This window comes from Hippoglossus stenolepis, chromosome 21 (genome assembly GCF_022539355.2).
Source record: "Hippoglossus stenolepis isolate QCI-W04-F060 chromosome 21, HSTE1.2, whole genome shotgun sequence".
In the NCBI taxonomy this organism is placed as follows: domain Eukaryota; kingdom Metazoa; phylum Chordata; class Actinopteri; order Pleuronectiformes; family Pleuronectidae; genus Hippoglossus; species Hippoglossus stenolepis.
The window spans coordinates 12920895-12940243 of NC_061503.1; the positions used below are offsets into that span (position 1 = coordinate 12920895).

At 43.0% G+C, this 19349-nt stretch overlaps 1 protein-coding gene across 6 annotated transcripts in view; it reads left to right on the top strand.

Moving 5' to 3' along the window:
• The first annotated feature begins 1425 nt into the window (after positions 1-1425).
• LOC118100506 (disks large homolog 5) overlaps positions 1426-19349 on the top strand; it is a 29228-nt gene continuing 11304 nt past the window's right edge. For 2 of the 6 annotated variants that reach the window (XM_035145703.2, XM_035145706.2), the window contains exons 1-17: positions 1426-2361; positions 7566-7634; positions 8290-8458; positions 8782-8925; positions 10393-10576; positions 11748-12004; positions 12281-12593; positions 13553-13783; positions 15266-15450; positions 15572-15697; positions 15958-16108; positions 16205-16329; positions 16481-16656; positions 16749-16852; positions 17555-17647; positions 18094-19062; positions 19175-19298. In XM_035145703.2, the coding sequence (XP_035001594.1) occupies positions 2064-2361; positions 7566-7634; positions 8290-8458; positions 8782-8925; positions 10393-10576; positions 11748-12004; positions 12281-12593; positions 13553-13783; positions 15266-15450; positions 15572-15697; positions 15958-16108; positions 16205-16329; positions 16481-16656; positions 16749-16852; positions 17555-17647; positions 18094-19062; positions 19175-19298 (3718 nt within the window). In that variant the 5' untranslated portion in view covers positions 1426-2063. The remainder of the gene's footprint in view (positions 2362-7565; positions 7635-8289; positions 8459-8781; positions 8926-10392; positions 10577-11747; positions 12005-12280; positions 12594-13552; positions 13784-15265; positions 15451-15571; positions 15698-15957; positions 16109-16204; positions 16330-16480; positions 16657-16748; positions 16853-17554; positions 17648-18093; positions 19063-19174; positions 19299-19349) is intronic. The other 4 variants (XM_035145705.2, XM_035145707.2, XM_035145704.2 and 1 more) reach the window with 3 other exon arrangements.

A 19349-nucleotide genomic window follows, 5' to 3' on the forward strand; every position in this document is an offset into this window, starting at 1 on the left:
GTCCCATTGCCCCTTAGTTCAGTGAAGGAACACTTAATGTTTTAGCTTACCGAGACATTTTGAACAATTCTATGCTTCCAACTTTGTGGTAACAGTTTGGGGAAGGCCCTTTTCTGTTCCAGCACGACTCTGCTCCAGTGCACAAAGCAAGGTCCATAAAGGCACGGTTGGGTGAGTTTGGTGTGGAAGAACTTGACTGGGCCGCACAGAGCCCTGACCTCAACCCCATCCAACACCTTTGGGATGAACTAGAACGGAGATTTGCGAGCCAGGCCCTCTCATCCTGCATCAGCGTCTGACCTCACAAATGCTCTTTTGGATGAAGTGGCGAAAACTCCACACAGACACACTCCAAAACCTTGTAGAAAGCCTTCCCAGAGGAGTGGGAGCTTTTATAGCTGCAAAGGGGGGGACCAACTCAACTCAAAACAAATATGGAAAATGTGTTTGAACAAGGTCTGTTAAAGGGATAGTTCACTCAAAGATGTACAATTGAAGTAAATGGATCACACGCGTGGATCACAGCGGACGCCGTTTTCAAATCGAATTTGGATGTCAGCGCTTATGGACACTTGGATGACACAACACAAGCAGTATGAAGGTATTTTAGTTTTTGTTGTTGTTTTTTTACATTTGAAGAATCGGTCACCATTTACTTCGATCGTATTGGATTTGGCTGCAACACTGTTTACCCATGAAACTCCAAAAAGTGTTTTGGGGACTAACACTTCACCCACGCCTCTATCGGCAAAGTGGTGAGTAGATAATGAGTGAAGTTTTCATTTTTGGGTGAACTGTCCCTTTAAAGGTTCAATGTGTAGAATTTAGTGGCATCTAGTGGTTAAGTTGCATGTTGCAGCTAAATACCCCTCACCTCACCCTCCTCTTCCAAACATGAAAGAGAACCTGTGGTAGCCTTCAGTTGTCATAAAAATGCAAAAGATGTTAAGTTTGTCCAGTTTGGGCTACTGTAAAAAACATGGCGGCCTCCGTAGAGTGGATCCTCTCACGATGTGAATTTAAAGTATTTAAACATAAAGGCCCCGTTCTAGAATAAAGAAAACAAAAATGTGTACAATTTAGATGAAACACTTGTGAAAACATATAAGGGCTATTTTGTATTCAATTTCTGTCAATAAATCCCTTTCACACAGGAACTTTAACGAAGGAACAAGACAATGGAAATGTTATATTATATTGTTACAACCACAATTCCACACTCGATTTAATAGCAGGACACATTCACAAGTTTGTAAAACGTCCATTTTCAGTTGCAGCCTCTGTACTCTCCACGCTCCACCACCGACCGAACACAACAAAACCCCAATGAATGACACGATATCGCGAAAGTTGACTTTTGCATCATTTATAACAACAGTGTCACGTGATCCTTTTTTTTTTTTCACAACGACGAGCGAAGCGGTGGAACCAGGTGAAAGCGAAGCCCCGCCCTCTTTTACCTTAAAAGTCCACGGCGGGGTCGATGATTGGCAGATCGCTACAGCTGCTGCAGCCCGGACACAGGGAGACATGGCGGAGTTTGTAGTTTCCCCGAGAAGCGCTGCTCAGGAGTTTCTACACTTTCCAACATGTCCGCACGACTTCAGCGCGGCGCCTTAATGTCTGCGTAGCGCGTGTGGAGCGGAGCTGGACGAGGCACCGACGTCTTTTGCCCTGTTTTTCTTCCCCGGGGGGGGAAGGACGGAGGGAGCAGCGGCGGCAGGAGCGGCCGCGGTCGGGGGAAAATGTGTTGTCATCTCCGCGCAGTCAACAGCCTTGGGCAACAAATATGGCTACTTCTGGTGTATCCCTCAGTTCGGGTCGATAACCGTGCCCAGCCGGGCCGAGCCGGGTAGTTCCTCCAGGGGGGTCAGGGGTTACTTCTAGTCCGGGGGTTGGAAGTTGACTACCAGAACAGATTAAGACGCTGGATTTGTCCCCGGAGCTGGTTTGGTTGAAGCGAAGGAGTTGGAGGGAGGGAGGAGGGGAGCGAAACTGAAGAAGAAGAAGAAGAAGAAGAAGAAGAAGAAGAAAGAGAGGAGGAGGAGGAAGAAGAAGAAGAGATGGATCCCAGGAATAAAGAGTTACTGGAGACGTGCTACCAGAACTTGGTGGAGTCCATAACGGACGCGGACCGGGTCGTGGAGGTGCTGGCTCACTGCGGGAGCCTCAGCCCGGCGGAGCGCTACGAGCTGGGGCACAGCTGCGCCTCCAACCCGGAGAAAGTGGAGCTTCTCCTGAAGATCCTGATGAGTAAGGACAGAGACCATTTCTCCGAGTTGTGCTCGGCTCTGGAGAAGACGCACCCTCACCTGCACTCGGTGCTGCTCAACGGCACCGGACCAGTGGATCACACGACCGGTGAGCAGCCGCCGCAGGGTTCGTTACCTCATGTAGATTGACTGGTGATTTTTTTTTTTTTTTTAAAACCATGAATAAAAGTAGATTAGTGTGGAGGTATGTGCAGCTTTATCACACTGATGGGTGGTTGTGATCCAGCCTGGTCTGAATGTTGATCTGACCAACATTAGGGAGTATTGACCATATGACAAGTTGATGAAGGGCATGACTCTTCCCCTGGGCAAGTATAAAGAGTGTGTGTGAGAGAGGGCTGCACAATCATGGGACCTGATGCTTATTTACACACACACACACTCTCACACTCTCACACACACACACACACACACACACACACTACTGTGCTTGTTTCCTTTGCCCTGTCACTGAAAGCACAGCCTGCCAGCCCTTTGTGAAAGTATTTAATGGACCCCAAAAGACTTAAACAATCAATATAGTGACAAGTTGTGAGTGTGGGCGAGAATCAATACCCTACTGTCAAAGTCAAATAAATGAGGTAAGAATTAAATGTGTGTTAATGCACACAGTGCAGTATTGAGAGGGAGAGATGTCAGTTTCATTTGTGCCATGCTACAGCACCAACCTGCATCATTTTCATCATCACATAATCTGTCAAATATATATTTTTCAGTCAGTTTGGTGTGGAAAGTATCATAAGATATTGAGCGGCCATCACAAATCCCTGACATCCGGTTGAGCTGTGACCAATGGTTATGTTGTCAATAGATTATTGTTAAATATTAGAAAGTATTTTAAGAAACTGCCTCATCAGAAATGTCTTTGCACTTACCACTGTGACGTCTTCAGTTGGATTGTTTTGTCAAACCAACAGTACGGAATTTACATCAGTTTAAAACAGAACCATAAAAAACTCTCAATTAAGGAACTGGAAACAGACAATGTAAGACTTTTGTTGCTTGATAAATGACTTTAAAACATAGATGATCAATATTGTAGTTAGTTTTTGTTGGTAAGTCTGATTGATGCATTATCATGAGTGTCCAAAGCCTGTATTTTACTTTATAATTTGGGATATTATGATGATTTGGCGAGTTTACCCTACATTGTGCACCATTTTCAGTTATTTAAACTTCCAGGTTCATGCCCTTTTTGATCCAGCCTCATATGATCTACCTGATGACAACTTTTTGTTTCTTTATGTATTGTTGCTTGCAGATGATGTAGTGATAAGATGGCACAGATCTCCTCTCTAATCGTTTCGGGATGTGTTTACTCTTCTCTGTAGCGCATTCAGTGTCGTGTGAGGTTAATTTTGTCCTGTGCACTCACAAAAATACTCCATTTCCCACTTCATCACACCCCCTATTCTGAAGCTACAGATATACTTGACTATAATAATGCTTGCTCAGCACTTCTACTGCATGTTTGCATTTCAAAAACAGTATTTGCATTTGTAGTTAGTTCTCTGACTCTCAGCTATTGTATCATATTCGCTCAGCTGGATGCGAGGTATTATTAATTAAGTATGCATTTATTCGGTCCTAATTATTTATAAGAGTGAAGCTGCAGAGTGAGTTCATTTTTCTACTCTTATTTTCTCAAACACAGCGCTCATAGGCTTTCTGCTGCTGAAGAGCTACATGAACGCGCTCTATGCCGGTCGCAGCAGTTTGTTGTAGTGTGCAGCTTCTTGTTTGCAGTCACACAGGCCACAAATGGGCTGAGCCGCTGTTTGCTACTGGGCGGACAGGTTCCTCCACTGCACAGCCAAAAGAAGGGCCTTTCCCCAGGAAAACAGTGGCTTGTTACAGTCTGTTTTTTAAATAATATGCACTGTCAGCAGCCTGATCTTGTTACTCCCCAGTCACCTAGAATCCCACAGGGAGATGGACCCAGATCACCTTTTGAAATCAAAACAATGTGAACGCTTCCTTAGTTAACCCCAGCAAATGCTCTCAAATCAATTGCCAGTATGGGTGATACGTGTAGCTTATTAAGATGATCTGAGCTGCATAAGATGAATGTTTATACAGTGCTTAAAAAGGTGTGTGTGTGTGTCCCCGAGGGTTTTATTTGCTTTTCTTTTTTTTAATGATTAAAGATATTCTGTAGTTGTTACATAACCATATCTTCAGGGCTTTGACAGTAGAGACCTTTTTGTTTGCACATTGTTCTCGTCTTAAAGGACAATAACATGACGGCAGCGTATCACAAGGGCGTGTATCGTGGCTGACGTGTTCACTTGGATCACCTGTGCCACTGCAAAATAAGACTGATCTGTAGGAGGAGAGTAAAAAGCTGGATTTCACTGGTTTGGCTTATCTACTGTTATTTCCAGTGGGCATGTTTTATGGGGAAGGAAATGCAGTTAGCATGTTTGTTAGACTTTAAGGATACATGCGATAAGTTTTGCTGAGTAACACGAGCTGTGTACATAACATTTGTTGTAGTTGACCGGCCGAAATATGAATTTAAGCTACACGTTTACCAAGATTGATGGGCGCATTTCACAGGCGACAGAACTAAGACTGGTTGCTGAATTTGTATTCTGAGAAAATGTAAGATCTTATTTTTAACTTGTCAGTTTACCCTGAGATGAGAGATTACATTCAACTTCTTGCAAAGCTGTCAGATCTGAGTCAAACCATGTGACTGTCCTTATAAAGCGCTCAGTGTTTCTTCCCCCACTCCACTGATAGAGTATCAGATGTGATTTTAGAAGATATCAGCACTCAGTGTTTGTGCTTCTGTTTTCAGCTCTGAAAAAGACGAAGCTCTCCCACTGTCCCCCGCTTCCATCTTGTTCTCATGAACGTTTTAGGTAGATTAGAAAAACTCCAAAGGGCATTGAGTAGCTAAGAAATCAGCCTAAATGAGACACTTGAGCGCTGAGGGTCAGACCACAGCGAGGTCCAGGTCACATGACTTTCACGGAGCAGAAAAGTGAGTGAGCTATGACACAGTGAACCTTGCCCATTGAGACACTCTTTGCTCAAACAGAGTCATGGGAAACTTAAGCTAGAGTGAGAACAAAGAGAGCTTGATCCATGGGATGCCACGGTTCCTGAGGCACATCAGTCTTTTTTTTTTTTCTCTCTTTCAGTCCTTTGCTGGGGAAAAAAGAGGGGTGAGCCATGTTCGCTGGGCTCCTTCCAGTCTTAATCAAACTCACGGTCTCCTTTAGCTAGTGGGAACTCGGCCAACCAGGGATTGATTTAGAGGACTAGGACGTGGGTAAATAGAATCGTTTGTCATGCTCCTGCTAGTTTACATCAGGGGTGGAAGTGGCTGATTTAACTGAACTATAAGCTTCTCATCCTCTGGCCAAATTGGATCACAGTACAATGTGCACCTCTGGCTTTTTGATCTAGATTTGTGCAGCTTGTTGGACATCTCAAGCATGATTACAATTCATTTTTGTCTGAAACGCTTCAAGGTAGAACTGTGTGGAAACATCACATTTTACGACAAATGTTGTGATTGATGTGTTGAAACAATTCAGTTGACAAAATATGACTTAATAATCTACTCATCATTAAGTCAAGATCCGATGTCAAACATTGGTTGATTTTATGACCTCAAATGTAAGGATTTGCTGTTTTTTTAGTTTTATGATTGTAAGTTAAATATATTAGATTTTTACTGTTGATTGGACAAAATAAATTGAGTTCATTGGATGGGGTGTTTTAGATTAGTTTTTGAAAATTATAGAAAAACTATAGCCCAATGGATGTCAGATTTTTGTGGCCAGTATCAATAGTTGAGACTTGAATAAATCTACATAATGGGTTATCAGTAAGTCATAATTATTTTTTTTTGACATGGATACAGTTTAACAAACGCCCTTTAATGTTTTTAAAAGAAGAATTATGACCTTGATGTATCCGGAGTGGGACATTTTTCTAGTTGAAAAATAAAGTTAGTGCTCTCTGGTGTATAAACCCTGTAATGTAGACACTGTTTCTAAATGACTTAAAGATCTGTGGAGTTTCTGAGCTACAGTTTCGTGTTACTTATTGGCGGAGATGCTGTACATGCGGATATATCTGCAAGACGCAGCATTTTGGAGAATGATGTGCGTAGCTTTGACTTTGGCTCTCAGCAGTATCAAAAACCCAGTGGCAGAGAGAACTGCTCATTACAGTCCTTAAAGCATCAGGGTACTCCATCTGAAGAGCTAGACGGAGAGTTGAATAGCCTCAGAAACAAAGACTGGCAATGTCTGTTATTATGTAAAACAAACAACCCGACATTGACACCTCAACAATTACCAACTCTTTGTTATTCTGCCTTAACTCGACACCAGTGACACCAGTGGCATGTTTTAATCTCAACATTTGTGCAACTTTATGATGTGATTTCCGGGTTATACAACACGTTAGTTCGCTGTGTAACAACCGGTAACCTTCTCGTTACGGGGCATGCTGCTATAATTAAGATATTTAATACACTGAGCACAGATTTTAAACCCATATGATCTGGCTCTGAGATTTCTCCCACAAGAACGTCAATAACGGCCTTCTCAGCTGCCATATTTGCAACACTTGCGTATCACAACCGGGTGTTCAACGCACCATCGTTTACATTCAAATAAACGTTTTGCTATGTTTTGTCCGAGCTGAACACAGCCCAGTTTTACACTATAAAAAAATGCTTCTACAGAAACGTATGCAATCAAAATAACAAGGCTGTAACACTGTCTACACAAAGTCTCTTCCCGGATAATAAAGTTTTTTTTTGGGACTAAAACTGTTTTTAGTTGCAGCCTCTCTGATCCTCTTTAAAAACCACAATTCTTTTGGTTTCTCAAATAACACCATCTCCTCCATAATACTTAGTGTTGTACTGAGGCTTCCTTTCTGTACAGTTAATTATGGATCACTGTAGGCTATAAAAGACGGGGCTTTCACAGGGGGGACTGTGTGTGATGTTGTCAGAGGAGATAAAAGAAGCTGCTCGGAGGCTGCAGCCTCTTTGGGGCCCGGGCTCGTCAGTATTCAAGCTCCCTGACCAACTGATAATTAGCCACACTCTGCTGTCAGCCCACAGGCCCGTCATCCCAAGTTGGGGAAAGTCCCACCTTATTATGCCTCCAGCTGGCCTTTTTTCAGTGAAGGCCCCTGAATGTAACCCAAGCTGCAGAGCCTTGATGTACCATACAATGCTGGAGATAATCATCGAGCTATAATGCAGACATGCTCGAGTACACTCGGAGCTGACTTTAATGTTTTTGTTCGCCTCTGCAGGGTCCACTTACAGCGTCTTGTCCACCATGCCGTCGGACTCGGAAAGCAGCAGCTCTCTCAGCAGCTTAGGTGAGTGTGGTGCTCATGGCGACGTTCAGGTGTTTGGTGCAGACATATCATAAGAAAATATATTCTCCCTGGTTTAAAATGACGACAATGAGCATGCTCTAAAGAACCAACCAGTTTTATAAACAAGCTGTTGGTTGTCAGTCATTTAGTTGCTGCCTGTTTAGACTCTGAGCACATGCAAGTGATTACACAGATGTGAGAAGGATTTAGAAACCCTCCACCCCCAAACACACACACCACACACACACACACACAGACACACAGACCTGTTTCATTTAGTCATTCTCTGCGCGAGAGAGGATTTGACTGGTTCATGTCACTGAAAGGGAAACTTTGATTTGTATCAGAGGGGGATTTTCTGTGTGATATATTTACAAGCAGTGAGGTTAATGGTTAAAACAGTGATAGGTAGAATATTAAACAGATTTTAAATTAAAAACGCAAGCAGTGATGTCCTTGTTTTCATTTTCTTAACATCCAAGGTTTAAGTAAAAAAATTAAATAAAGAAAAGCATTTTGTGAAATACATCAGTTAACACTTTGACGTTATCGGCTGAATGAGCATTTTAAACAAATGATGCCGCTGCTCTAAAATCCCCCATCACTTGAGTTCTGTGAACGGCACATGCCTCCAGTGACATGCTTACTCACACAGGTACGCCCGCTCAAGCCTCATCCCCGCCGCCCGCCCACATGGACAGCCACCCGGTCAACGAGAAGATGGAGACGGTTCTTTTCCAGCTCCGACACGTGACCCGCGAGAGGGACGAACTACGCAAACGTCTGGCACTCTCCTCGCCTGGAACCACCTTCGATGACTGCAGGTACTGTTCTAATCTCACACACTTGTTTTCCAGAACAAACATTTACAAAAAGGAGCTGTGTACCTTGTGTACCTGCACTCTGTGAATCAAGGCATTTTGCCATGTTCTGCTTTTCAGAGCAACGAAAACACAACATTGTTTTAAAATATGCTCGACAACTGGTGAGCATACAATTTTAATTGCGCCTGTCATCTGTTGGCTCTCTTAAGCGCAAAGTTTGTTTGATGGTTTTCTCAGTTATTCTTCTGTCACCCTCCCATGTGGCATCTTAAAACTTAACTCTGATGCATTTTTGTCTCCCTCCTTCGCTCTCGGTGAAATAGACCAAACTCAAAAGCAGGTCATGACTACGAGCGTCTGAAGCTGCAGTGCATGAAGGCGATGGCAGACCTGCAATCCCTGCAGAACCAGCACAGCACCACCCTGAAGAGGTGCGAGGAGGCTGTGAAGAAGGCAGACTTCTACCAGTGAGTGGAAAGCTTACTACAGGGCCTTTTGTAAATTTTTTAACAGCCGCTACATTTGTGCTGTATTCGTTCACGCTCAGCCTGCAGGGTTTTAGCTGATGTTCAGTTCCTCCTCTACATATTCACAGCAGATTGCATCAAACAGATTTTATTTTTATTTAGAGTAATATGGATGAGGTCCAAAAGCAGATGAATCCCTTCATCAATTTCATTTCATCTTTGAGATTCTTTAAAAAAAAGTGTTTTTATCATATTCATAGCAGCATAAATCCAGTCATGTTTTCAGACCAATGATATTGACTGCAAACTGTATTACTTCTATAAGTAATGCCCCCTCTTGAAGAGTTCATGCCAAAGCATGCTCTGTAATCATCATCCGCACCCTATATGCATGCCACGACATCTGTGCCATGAGGATAATGATGTGAACAGAGCATTTGTTGTCCCGTGCAATAAGCTGTGCCGAGTTGACGTAAAGGGGAGGCTGGTCCATTTGTGCGATTTAATGATGCCATACTGTCTCCAAAGTGAAGGGAACCGACATCTGGCCCAAACGCAAACAGCCAGATGAAGGATTATTGCCATGTTTAAGCCTCTCCTTCTCAGCCCTGTTTGCACATCAGAGAAAGTCTTTACTTGTTATTGTCCTGTCTGCCTCTGCTCTTATCCATTGACACTAAACACTGTCCTCTGTGAATGGGAAATCACACTGCCTGATGAATTCTAGTTAAATCAATACGTCACTTGGCCCATGCATTACACATCGCTCTAAGCAGTCATGGGAGGGTTTTATTTGGCCTCTTGGTGATTCATGTATGTACAGTTACCAGAGAAGGAGTATTACATAAGAGGCTGTTTCACTGTATACAAGTAACTCATGACGGCCTTAATGATAAGGCTTTAAGTAATATTACTAATTTTATTCTACACTACCTAATAATCAAGAGGTTTTTTCTTCTTCTAGAGCGTCCCATGATTTTTATTCGTTATAAAATAACCCCGTAAATGGATGCAGGTTATGTGACAAATAGCGGACACAGAAACGCATGTACAAAGTTTCTGACGTTTACTCAAACAGAGCATCTGAAATGTAAAAAGAAGTAATTTGCAAATGATTTGTTATATTACAGACATTACTGTAATCAAAAGCAATTTTAAAAAAAACTGTTTAAGTTGTTTAACAAGCAGAATCCCAAATATTCTTTGGTTCCAGTTTGTTATGTACTTTTTTATTTCTTTGTAAATTAAATATTTTTATCACAATTGAGCAATTTGGAAAGAATCTGCTTTAAGCTTGCAATTTTCATGTAGCAGAAACTATTGATGAAAGTTTTTAAAAAGATCATCAGTTGAGCATCTGTTGTCTTGTGGCTCATAAGTTATGCCTTTACTTTGGCTATAATGCTAATTTTAAACATGGCTGACAGTGCTTACAGTTTGACGGTACTTGCTGTGTTTTCTCCTCAGTACGCTGCACAGCCGTCTGGCGAGCGAGCACGCCCAGCTGAAGGACGAGCTGGAGGCGGTGAGACAGGACAACATCCAGCTGGTCAGGGAGCACAACCACGTGAAGCAGGCCTGCGAGGAGCTGAGGAGACTGCATGATGACGACCAGCGAGAGGTTGCTGACATGAGGATGCTGCACCAACAGGTACCGTGCAACTTTCCCATCTGCATTACAGATTGTACACATACAAATACAGATATATGTACCGGTGCAGAACTTAGAAACTTTGAGATTCACTCTTTTGGATCTTGATTTGAGACCGAAATCAATTTATTTCTGTCAGTGACCATTTCTTCCAAGAGGACAACATCATCCAGAGAAACAGACAGTCGGTCCTCCAGTGTCTCTATCAATCAAAACTGAAAAAGATCAGACAAATCACTTGACCTGTGTCCTTTACTGTTACACTGTCTGACACTGTATATTCAGCCTCTCTGCATTCAGAAGGTCGGATCATTAAATTTTAGCAATACCTTACATAACCATGGGGGATGGGGAATGTATTTCATTGGCTCTTTGGTAGCATGCTTCACTGTCGGCAGAGTTTATGTCATTCTTAGGGGAACAACTACTCAATCAAATTAGGAGTAAAATTAGTTGTGTGACGTCTGTCCAAACTTGAGAGGGATGTGAGACATGCTCCCTGTTATCACATGATCAATAAAAGAGTAGTTAATATCATGAATATCACATGTCTACTGTCATTAATGTTAGAAGCTCCATTAGTGTTGTGCAAATTTTAAAAACACTAGTGCAGTGCCCGTTCTCAACATGCCTGTATGGAATTAGCTGTTTTCTTGGCCTGTGGTGATGCTGATTGCAGCTTTCTTCCTGAAACTGTGAAAGTGACCTGCAGTAATCGAGCCAAGACAAGTAAAGACCGGCTGCGGGTCTCAGTCTGCAGAACCCTGAAGCTGCGCCACCGCTGCTGCACGAGGAGCGGTTCACTCCTTTATTCAAACTTCACTCGGGACACAGAACCCAGAACTGGAAAATCAGTTGTCTTGAAAGTGCTGTTGTGATCTATAACGTCACTTACGTTTACGTAAAGCTGTTCAGCGAACAGAAACTGTTCAAGTTTTGCTCTGGTCTGCTACCTCAGCATTCAGTGTATCACCTATTAAAATGTAATTGATTACATAAGAGCTGAAGTTATGTTTCTTTGCCAAGACAAGACTGGATATTTAACCATGATCCAATGACATTATTATCCAATAATACTGAAACAACTAACATTGTTTGAAAGCATCTGCATTCTGCTCGTTTACATACCTCGCGAAACAAGGTGAGTCATGATGCCTGATGTCATTTCCAGGTGATGAGAGAGGGGTCGCCTGATGTCCTCAACAAGCTGTACGACACAGCCTTGGACAAGCTAGAGGCCATGAAGGGTGACTACGAGGGTCTGAGGAAGCGCTACAACGAGAACACTGCTAGTCACAACGTAGACCTGAGTCGTCTGGAACAGGCGGAGGAGGAGAACCACCGGCTGCAGAAACAGCTGGACATGCTGCTGAAGCAGAGGGACGCTGCCATCCACTACCAGCAACAGTACTCCTCGTCTATAAGAAGGTAAAGCTGGAAATATCATGGACACAGAAAACCAGCAGCACTATTATCTGCGCACTCAGGAACTTTAAAAAGTCTAACGATTTAGAGCCGTTTCTGCACAGTACTTAAAACATTCTTAATCCAGATGAGGCTTTGCAGTTGGACAGATGCTTTCCAATTTTCACTTTTCCTCTATGACTATAAGACTTCAAGCTTGGTTTTTGCCTGTCCCTGTTTTTACAAATTGTTTTGTTTTTGCACCAAAATCATAGCCAATACATTTCCTATTTGCTGCAGGTTTGACAGCACGCAGCAGGAACTGTCCAAGGCCGCATCCCAGAACAAGGAGCTGCAGCGAGAGATGGAGCGGCTGCAGTCAGAGACGACGCGGCTCAAGACCCAGCAACTCAAGGCGGCGAAGGACAGTGAGAAATACAAGGAGGAGCGTGACTCCGTGATCAGCGAGTATCGTTTGATCATGAGCGAGCGGGACCAAGTGATCAAGGAGGTGGACCGGCTTCAGACTGGGCTGGAGATGGCAGAGGCCAAGCTGAAGAACACTTCCTCTGAGAGACGGGTGGCCAATGAGGAGCTGGAGGCATTGCGACAGGTAACAGCTAGAACAAGAGCTCCCATAGTTACCTCCATCAAGGAGGATATGTTTTCACCTGTTTGTTTGGATGTAAGCAAGATTACGCAAAAATACTACGTGACGGATTGCCATGAAACTTAGTGGAAGGATGTGGTATGGGTCGGGGAAGAACCCATCGAATTTTGGTGTGGATCCAGGAATTGTTTTTCACTTTCTGAAATATTGTGAGAGAAGGGATTTAAAAAAGGAAATTATTCATGGTTCTTGATGGGGGGGGGGAAGACATATTTAGGGAACTGATATCTAGGAGTGTGTGTGAAATTTGGTGCTGCTTTATTTAGAGGAACTGTTAAATGCCTTTGTGGAGGTAGGTGCTCCACTTTCTTTATTGTAAGTTAAATCAGGTCCTGCATTTTACACTGAGAACTCAGGCTTTACTAAATGATATTTCTAAAAAAACCTAAAATGTATTACCATTGCTTAAATTTTTTAAAATGCATTTACTGCAGTTATGCTGGTTAGAGTTACTGCTGTCATTGTTTGTTATGGCTACACCCAGAGTTTCATAAGGCTTGCCAAAAAGTAATCATATGTCATTATTGTTTTTATTAGGATACAGTTCAGGGTGAATTGTCCGGTAACAAAGAAAACACATAATGGCTATTTAAAAAAGAGGTGCTTTAAGGGAGTCTTTGTGGTGTGTAGCTCTTCCCATAATATGAAGTTTGTTGTTAGTGTCACCTTTTGTTCAATGAGATAAGATTTTATTGATCCCAGAGGGAGAAATTCCAGCGTCGCTCCTGCACAGGAAACAAGGAAGTAAGTAATAACAAGCAGAAGAGACGGTACAAAATAGAAATGCCTTTTGTCATGAAAATCCTCATTACAAATGAATGGCTTTAAAATGAAATTCAGACTGTTATGAGTATTCATCTTTAATCTCTCACTCACTGTTAATTTGTTTTTGTGATATGAAGGAGTTGGCATCAGCGCTGGTGGACAGGGACCGGGCCATCTGCGAAAAGAACGAGCTGCTGGAGAAATACTGCCACGAGGTGAAGGACAAGGCCGAGGCCCAGAAAGAGCTCAGCCAGGCCAGCAAGGACATCGAGACGGTGCGCGAGGAGCGGGACGTGGCCCGCAAGGAGAGGACGGAGGCCATCGTCCAGAGGGACCAGCTGCTGCGAGAGTATTACCAGGCCAGACAGGTAGTCAGACAGACGGGACATTCATCATTACAAATGGAGGGATTGATTTATTCCTCTCACAATAATCCCTTCATCCCATCTCATACAGTAGTAAATGCTTCTTTTTTTTTTCTGCAGCTGGCAGGCTTCCACACATTGATTTTGTTGAGAGACGTGTTATCGGACTAATTGTGATGAAAGTCCTGATATTCCTGCATTAGAAAATTACCAGTAATTACAGAGAAAAGCTTCTCTCTGACTCTGAAGAGCACAATGAAACTGTGCCGCATCAGAAATGAATAATTAACCATAACAGTGCACTAAATTCTAACGGAATTAATTAAGCCATGGACTTGATTAATGCTGTCATTACACTTGACAGTCTCCTCGCTGTGTAGATATTTAAGGGAGCGACAATGTGCTTCACATATACAGACTCTACATTACACGTACATTCATTATACACACTTAACACTAGGCCCTTACTGAAATTGATTTTTATGGTGCAATGTCCACATTAGAGAGTAAAAAATGTCCGATACTGATTTATTGGACAAAATATAAAAAAAGTTGGCAATGATTGAGTCTCGATATTTTACAGTATAATCATAAACCTATGTTATAAATTACTAAGAATTAAAAGAAAACAAATACAACCAAATATGTAGAATTTTAATTAAGAATAAACAAGATTTCTTAGGTAAAAACCATCGTGCTCGATGTGACAGTGCTGACATTGCACTGTCGTGACATTTGCATGCTCTCCCCGTGTCTGCTTGGGTTTTCTCCTGGTGCTCAGTCGTTGTCCCACAGTCCAGAGACATGCAGATTGGGGTTAGATTAACTGGAGACTCTAAATTGTCCATAGGTGTTAATGTGAGCTTGAATGGTTGTTTGTCTCTATATGTATGCTTGCTTGTATGACCTGTCCAGGATGAACCTCGCCTCTTGCTCAATGTCAGATGGGATTGGCTCCAGCCCCCCATGACCTTCCAAAGGATAAGCGGTATAGATAATGGATGGATGATGAAAAAATGTCATCTTGAAATTACTTGAGTCTCTCATTTGGGAGAAATCTCTAAACTACCCATGTGTAGTTCTGTAAATTCCCATGCACAGTGATCACAAGGTTATCACTCAGGCCATAAATACTCTATGAGGCATATGTGTGTTTGCATATATTTGATTGGCAAACTTGGTCTGCCTGCTGATGTTACCATGTGTTGAAGGAAAAGTTGAGTGGTGTGTGTGTGTGTGTGTGTGTGTGTGTGTGTGTGTGTGTGTGTGTGTGTGTGTGTTTGTGTGTGTGTGTTTGTGTGCTGGAGCTTGTGTATTGGGACCTGATGACCAAAATTATTTCTCATCTTATAGATTCTAAATAATCACGTTAATCTAAATCCTTCACAATGTGTCTATTATACAATTAAGGAAAATATTAGATTCAAAGCCTGTACACCAGTTATACCTGCATAATCTAACACTGATGTTCTTCATCTCCTCCAGAAACAAGACTCTGCCACTATGGACATGGAACGAGCCAACAAGGAGATTGAAATGCTGAGGAAGCAGTACGAGGCCATCTCTCAGGAGCTGAAGGAGGCGCTGCAGGAGGCCGAGGTCGCCAAGTGCCGACGGGACTGGGCCTTCCAGGAGAGGGACAAGATAGTGGCTGAGAGGGAGAGCATTCGGTGAGGAGCTGGTTTCGACGGCATCAAGTTTGTTAGGATACGTTTAATGCAGAGTGGTAAGAGAGTCTTGGACTAAAATAGATCTGTTTACATTTTGTTTGAAAATCTGTTCATCTGTCAGCACACTGTGTGACAACCTGAGGCGAGAGAGGGACCGAGCTGTGAGCGATCTGGCAGATGCTCTGAGGAATCTGGATGACATGAGGAAACAGAAGAACGATGCTGCGCGGGAACTCAAAGAACTAAAGTGAGTCATTCCTGCGTGTTTTTAATTTTATTTTCTGTCAGGCTTATGTCATCCGCACTATACTTAGGTTTAAAACTTAGATTCAATTCTTTAAGTTTCTCATGTGAATGAATCCGTGTGACCCCCCCACCCTTGTCTGTGGATCCAGGATGTAGATTTCTAACCAGATCTTTGGTGACACCCAGTGGAGAAATCATGTCACTCACTGAGCAAAATTCAGATAACTCCTCCAGGTGATTGAATTTATTTAAGAGCCTCAGATTGTATGTTTCCTACAGAGAAAAGGTGGAGGACCAGTTGGAAGAGGAAGCGAGGTTTCGTCAGTTAATGGCTCACAGCTCACATGACTCAGCCATCGACACGGACTCAATGGAGTGGGAGACGGAGGTTGTTGAAATCGAGAAGCACAGAGTAAGATCCACTATAATCTCAACATTTCCTCTGTATTTTTAGAAAATTACCTTAAAATCAATTAATGTACAATTAAATCATCTTTTTTTTTTCTAGGACATGGATTTGAAAGCACTTGGGTTTGATATTGCTGAAGGGGTAAATGATCCTTATTTACCTGGAGACTGTGGCATATTTGTCAGTAAGGTGGATAAAGGAAGTATCGCTGAAGGAAGATTAAGGTAAATATCTGTTTTGCTGCCCCTATTACTAAAGCAAATCACTTTATCAATGGGTATCATCTTACTTTTGATATATCTGTGCCACTAGATCACTTGAGGTTTTATTCGGAGACCAAAACAATATTTTCTGATGAATGTTCTCTCTGCGCAGGGTTAACGACTGGTTGTTGAAAATTAATGATGTGGACCTGACTAATAAGGACAGGAAGCAGGTGATCAAAGCAGTGCTGAGCGGAGAGGGGGTGATCAATATGGTGGTCCGCAGAAGGAAGTCGCTCGGAGGACGGATTGTGACTCCGATCCAGATAAACCTTACTGGACACAAAGGTCATCTTCAAGCTTAAATCGACAGTAATTTAACTCTATATTTGCTTGTTGTTTTTGATGATTCCTCATTGTCTCCATTGTTTCCCTCTCAGACAGCGGCATTGGTCTCGAGAGTGGAGTGTTTGTTGCCACTTTGGCTCCAGGAAGTCCAGCAGCGAGAGACTGTGCTCTCACTATTGGTGACAGACTTTTAGCTGTGAGTATGCTGATGAAAAAGCTTGTTCGTTATATAGAAATGATTTATTATCATTTGAAACCATGAGACAACTTGAGGGCGTTGACTCTGGCCTCTAGTGCCCTCTACTGATCCTTTTAACTCAATACACCCTTTAGAACTGTTTGCCAAATCTACATTACACACAGACACTATGTACTTATCTTCACAGAATATTGTTTTAGTTAGAATTCGGGTAAACTATGTATTATATCCTTATTTATACTAATAATAAATGATACAAGGTATTTGTCAAAGATTGGCTGTCATACTGAGTTGAGATGATTTGATAATTTATTATTTTTGGTTTCTGAGATGTTTTTAAAGCTCTTTCACCACATTACATCCACAATAAGTTTCAATGGTTTATATTAGTGTGCACCTCTGCTCCCACACCTCAGCAGGACGGTTGTATCCATGGAGACTACACTTAAACATCAAGCAACTTTATCTTTGATCTTTTGCTGTCCTTGAAACTTAATACATTAGTATGCATTATGAAAATGGGAGACGGCTATTGCCGCCTTCTAATGCAAATGTGTTTCTAGATTACCATGTTCTAACTGACTGTCCATATTCAATTTGTGAATTTTAGGATTCTTATTCACAGGCCTTGTGAGGGTGGTATGTTTTTCATATTGTTTGTGTTGTAATTTTTGGCATCTTATTACATTTGCTCCACAGATCAATGGAATTGCTCTCGATAACAAGTCGCTCTCCGAATGCGAGTCTCTGCTGAGAAACTGCCGCGATTCTCTCAACATCTCCCTCATGAAGGTGAACCTCTCAGACATATGATACAACATACGCACACAGCCACTGATTCCATTCAAGGTACTGTGGCAAAGCCCCATGAACGTACATGGAGAAGATTATCAGTGTCTTTTAGAAGTTCTCTCTGTTTAAAAACGTATAAGCAAGTTATATTTCTCTCTTGGAACGAGCCAACAAGGAGATTGAGTCACTGTGTCCTTTTTTAATGTACAATATTTAACGCTTCAACAATTCTGTTTCAAAAAATAAACACAAATTAGGGTTAAAAACAATGTGACTATGGAAAACCTTTGATACAAGGATTATCTGAAGCTTTTGTGTGGTCAATTTGAAACTTCAGTCTCGCATCCCGCTGTGAGTCACTGAGGTTCTCTTGGCAAACATGATTTGAGTGTAGTAGCGTAATGAGTGAAGTTAAAAAGTATTAATTTGCCCCCCTTCCTCTTCAGTTCCTCCCACAGAGCTGTTCTGGTCAGAGTTTATTTGAAAATTCAAAAGACTCGGTCTCCCGGCTGCAGTCCTGTGACGTCCACACCAGGAACTGCAGACACTCCAAGCACAACTGCTCCAAGCACAACTGCTCCACACAGACAGACATTTGCAGCTGTGACTCGGGCGGCAGAGGGGAGATGTGTAAGGACGCAGGTGACTCTCTGGACAGCAGCGGCAGTAGCACTCATTCCCACCACAAGCCCTTTTCCAACAGCTCTGTGCACTCCCGCTCCCTCTCCACCTCGCACACTCCCTCAGATCCCCACCCAGACTTCTGTTACAGGAGGCAGGAGATCCACCATCATCCCTTCACCTTCACCCCTGTGCTCTCCGAATGCAGCTCGCCGCAGACACCTGTGGACCGAGTGAAGAACTCTGCAGCCAAGCCAAGTGGAGGCACTTGGCCTAAAGTATTGGTGGGAGCTTCGATTCCCGAGTACGCCCAGCTGTCCATCTACAAAAAACCCAAACAGAGGAAGTCCATCTTTGACGTGAATGCTTTCAGGAGACCTGAGGCGCCCACAAAACTGGACTACATGTCGGTTACCCAGTTGCCCAACCACTCACCACAGAGCTCAATATCCGAGTCCGCACAGACCCCTCCCACGCCGCCCGCCAGAAGCGACTCGTTCAGGTTCAAACATCGGCAGCAGAACAGCTCTGCATCGGACTCTACCATCACCACCGGGACTCCCCCTGCTTCCCCAGCTCAAGCTACAAGCACACAGGATAAGGGGGAGAACGGAAACCAGTTCTATTACACCGATGCTCCCCCAGTAGAGACTAAGAGCGCTGTCAAGAAACCTGCAGAGGAAGAGAAGACTCGACACAGAGCAGAGGGGCAGGAAAAGAGGAGATACCGGCCCAAATCAGCACCGGCACTGAGGAGGAATGTGACTCCATTACACATCCCTGCTCCCATGCAGGTAACTGAGATACTGAAACCAATTGGTATTTGTGATTGGAAGTTTCCTATTTATTAATGAGGAACTATTGTCAGTTCCATCCCTCGACTTATTGGTTGATTGTCTTTTGCAGGTACAGAGTTTCTCTAATGATGAGCACTCCCCAGAGCCGGTGGACTTGTTGCGCTTCTCTCCTATGAGAACTAATCGGTACAGCATGCCCTTTGCACCGCCCAGCTACAGCAGCATTGCAGCACGTAAGACATCTGAACAAGTCCCTAGTAAACCAAGATGTTTGTGATCTTCAG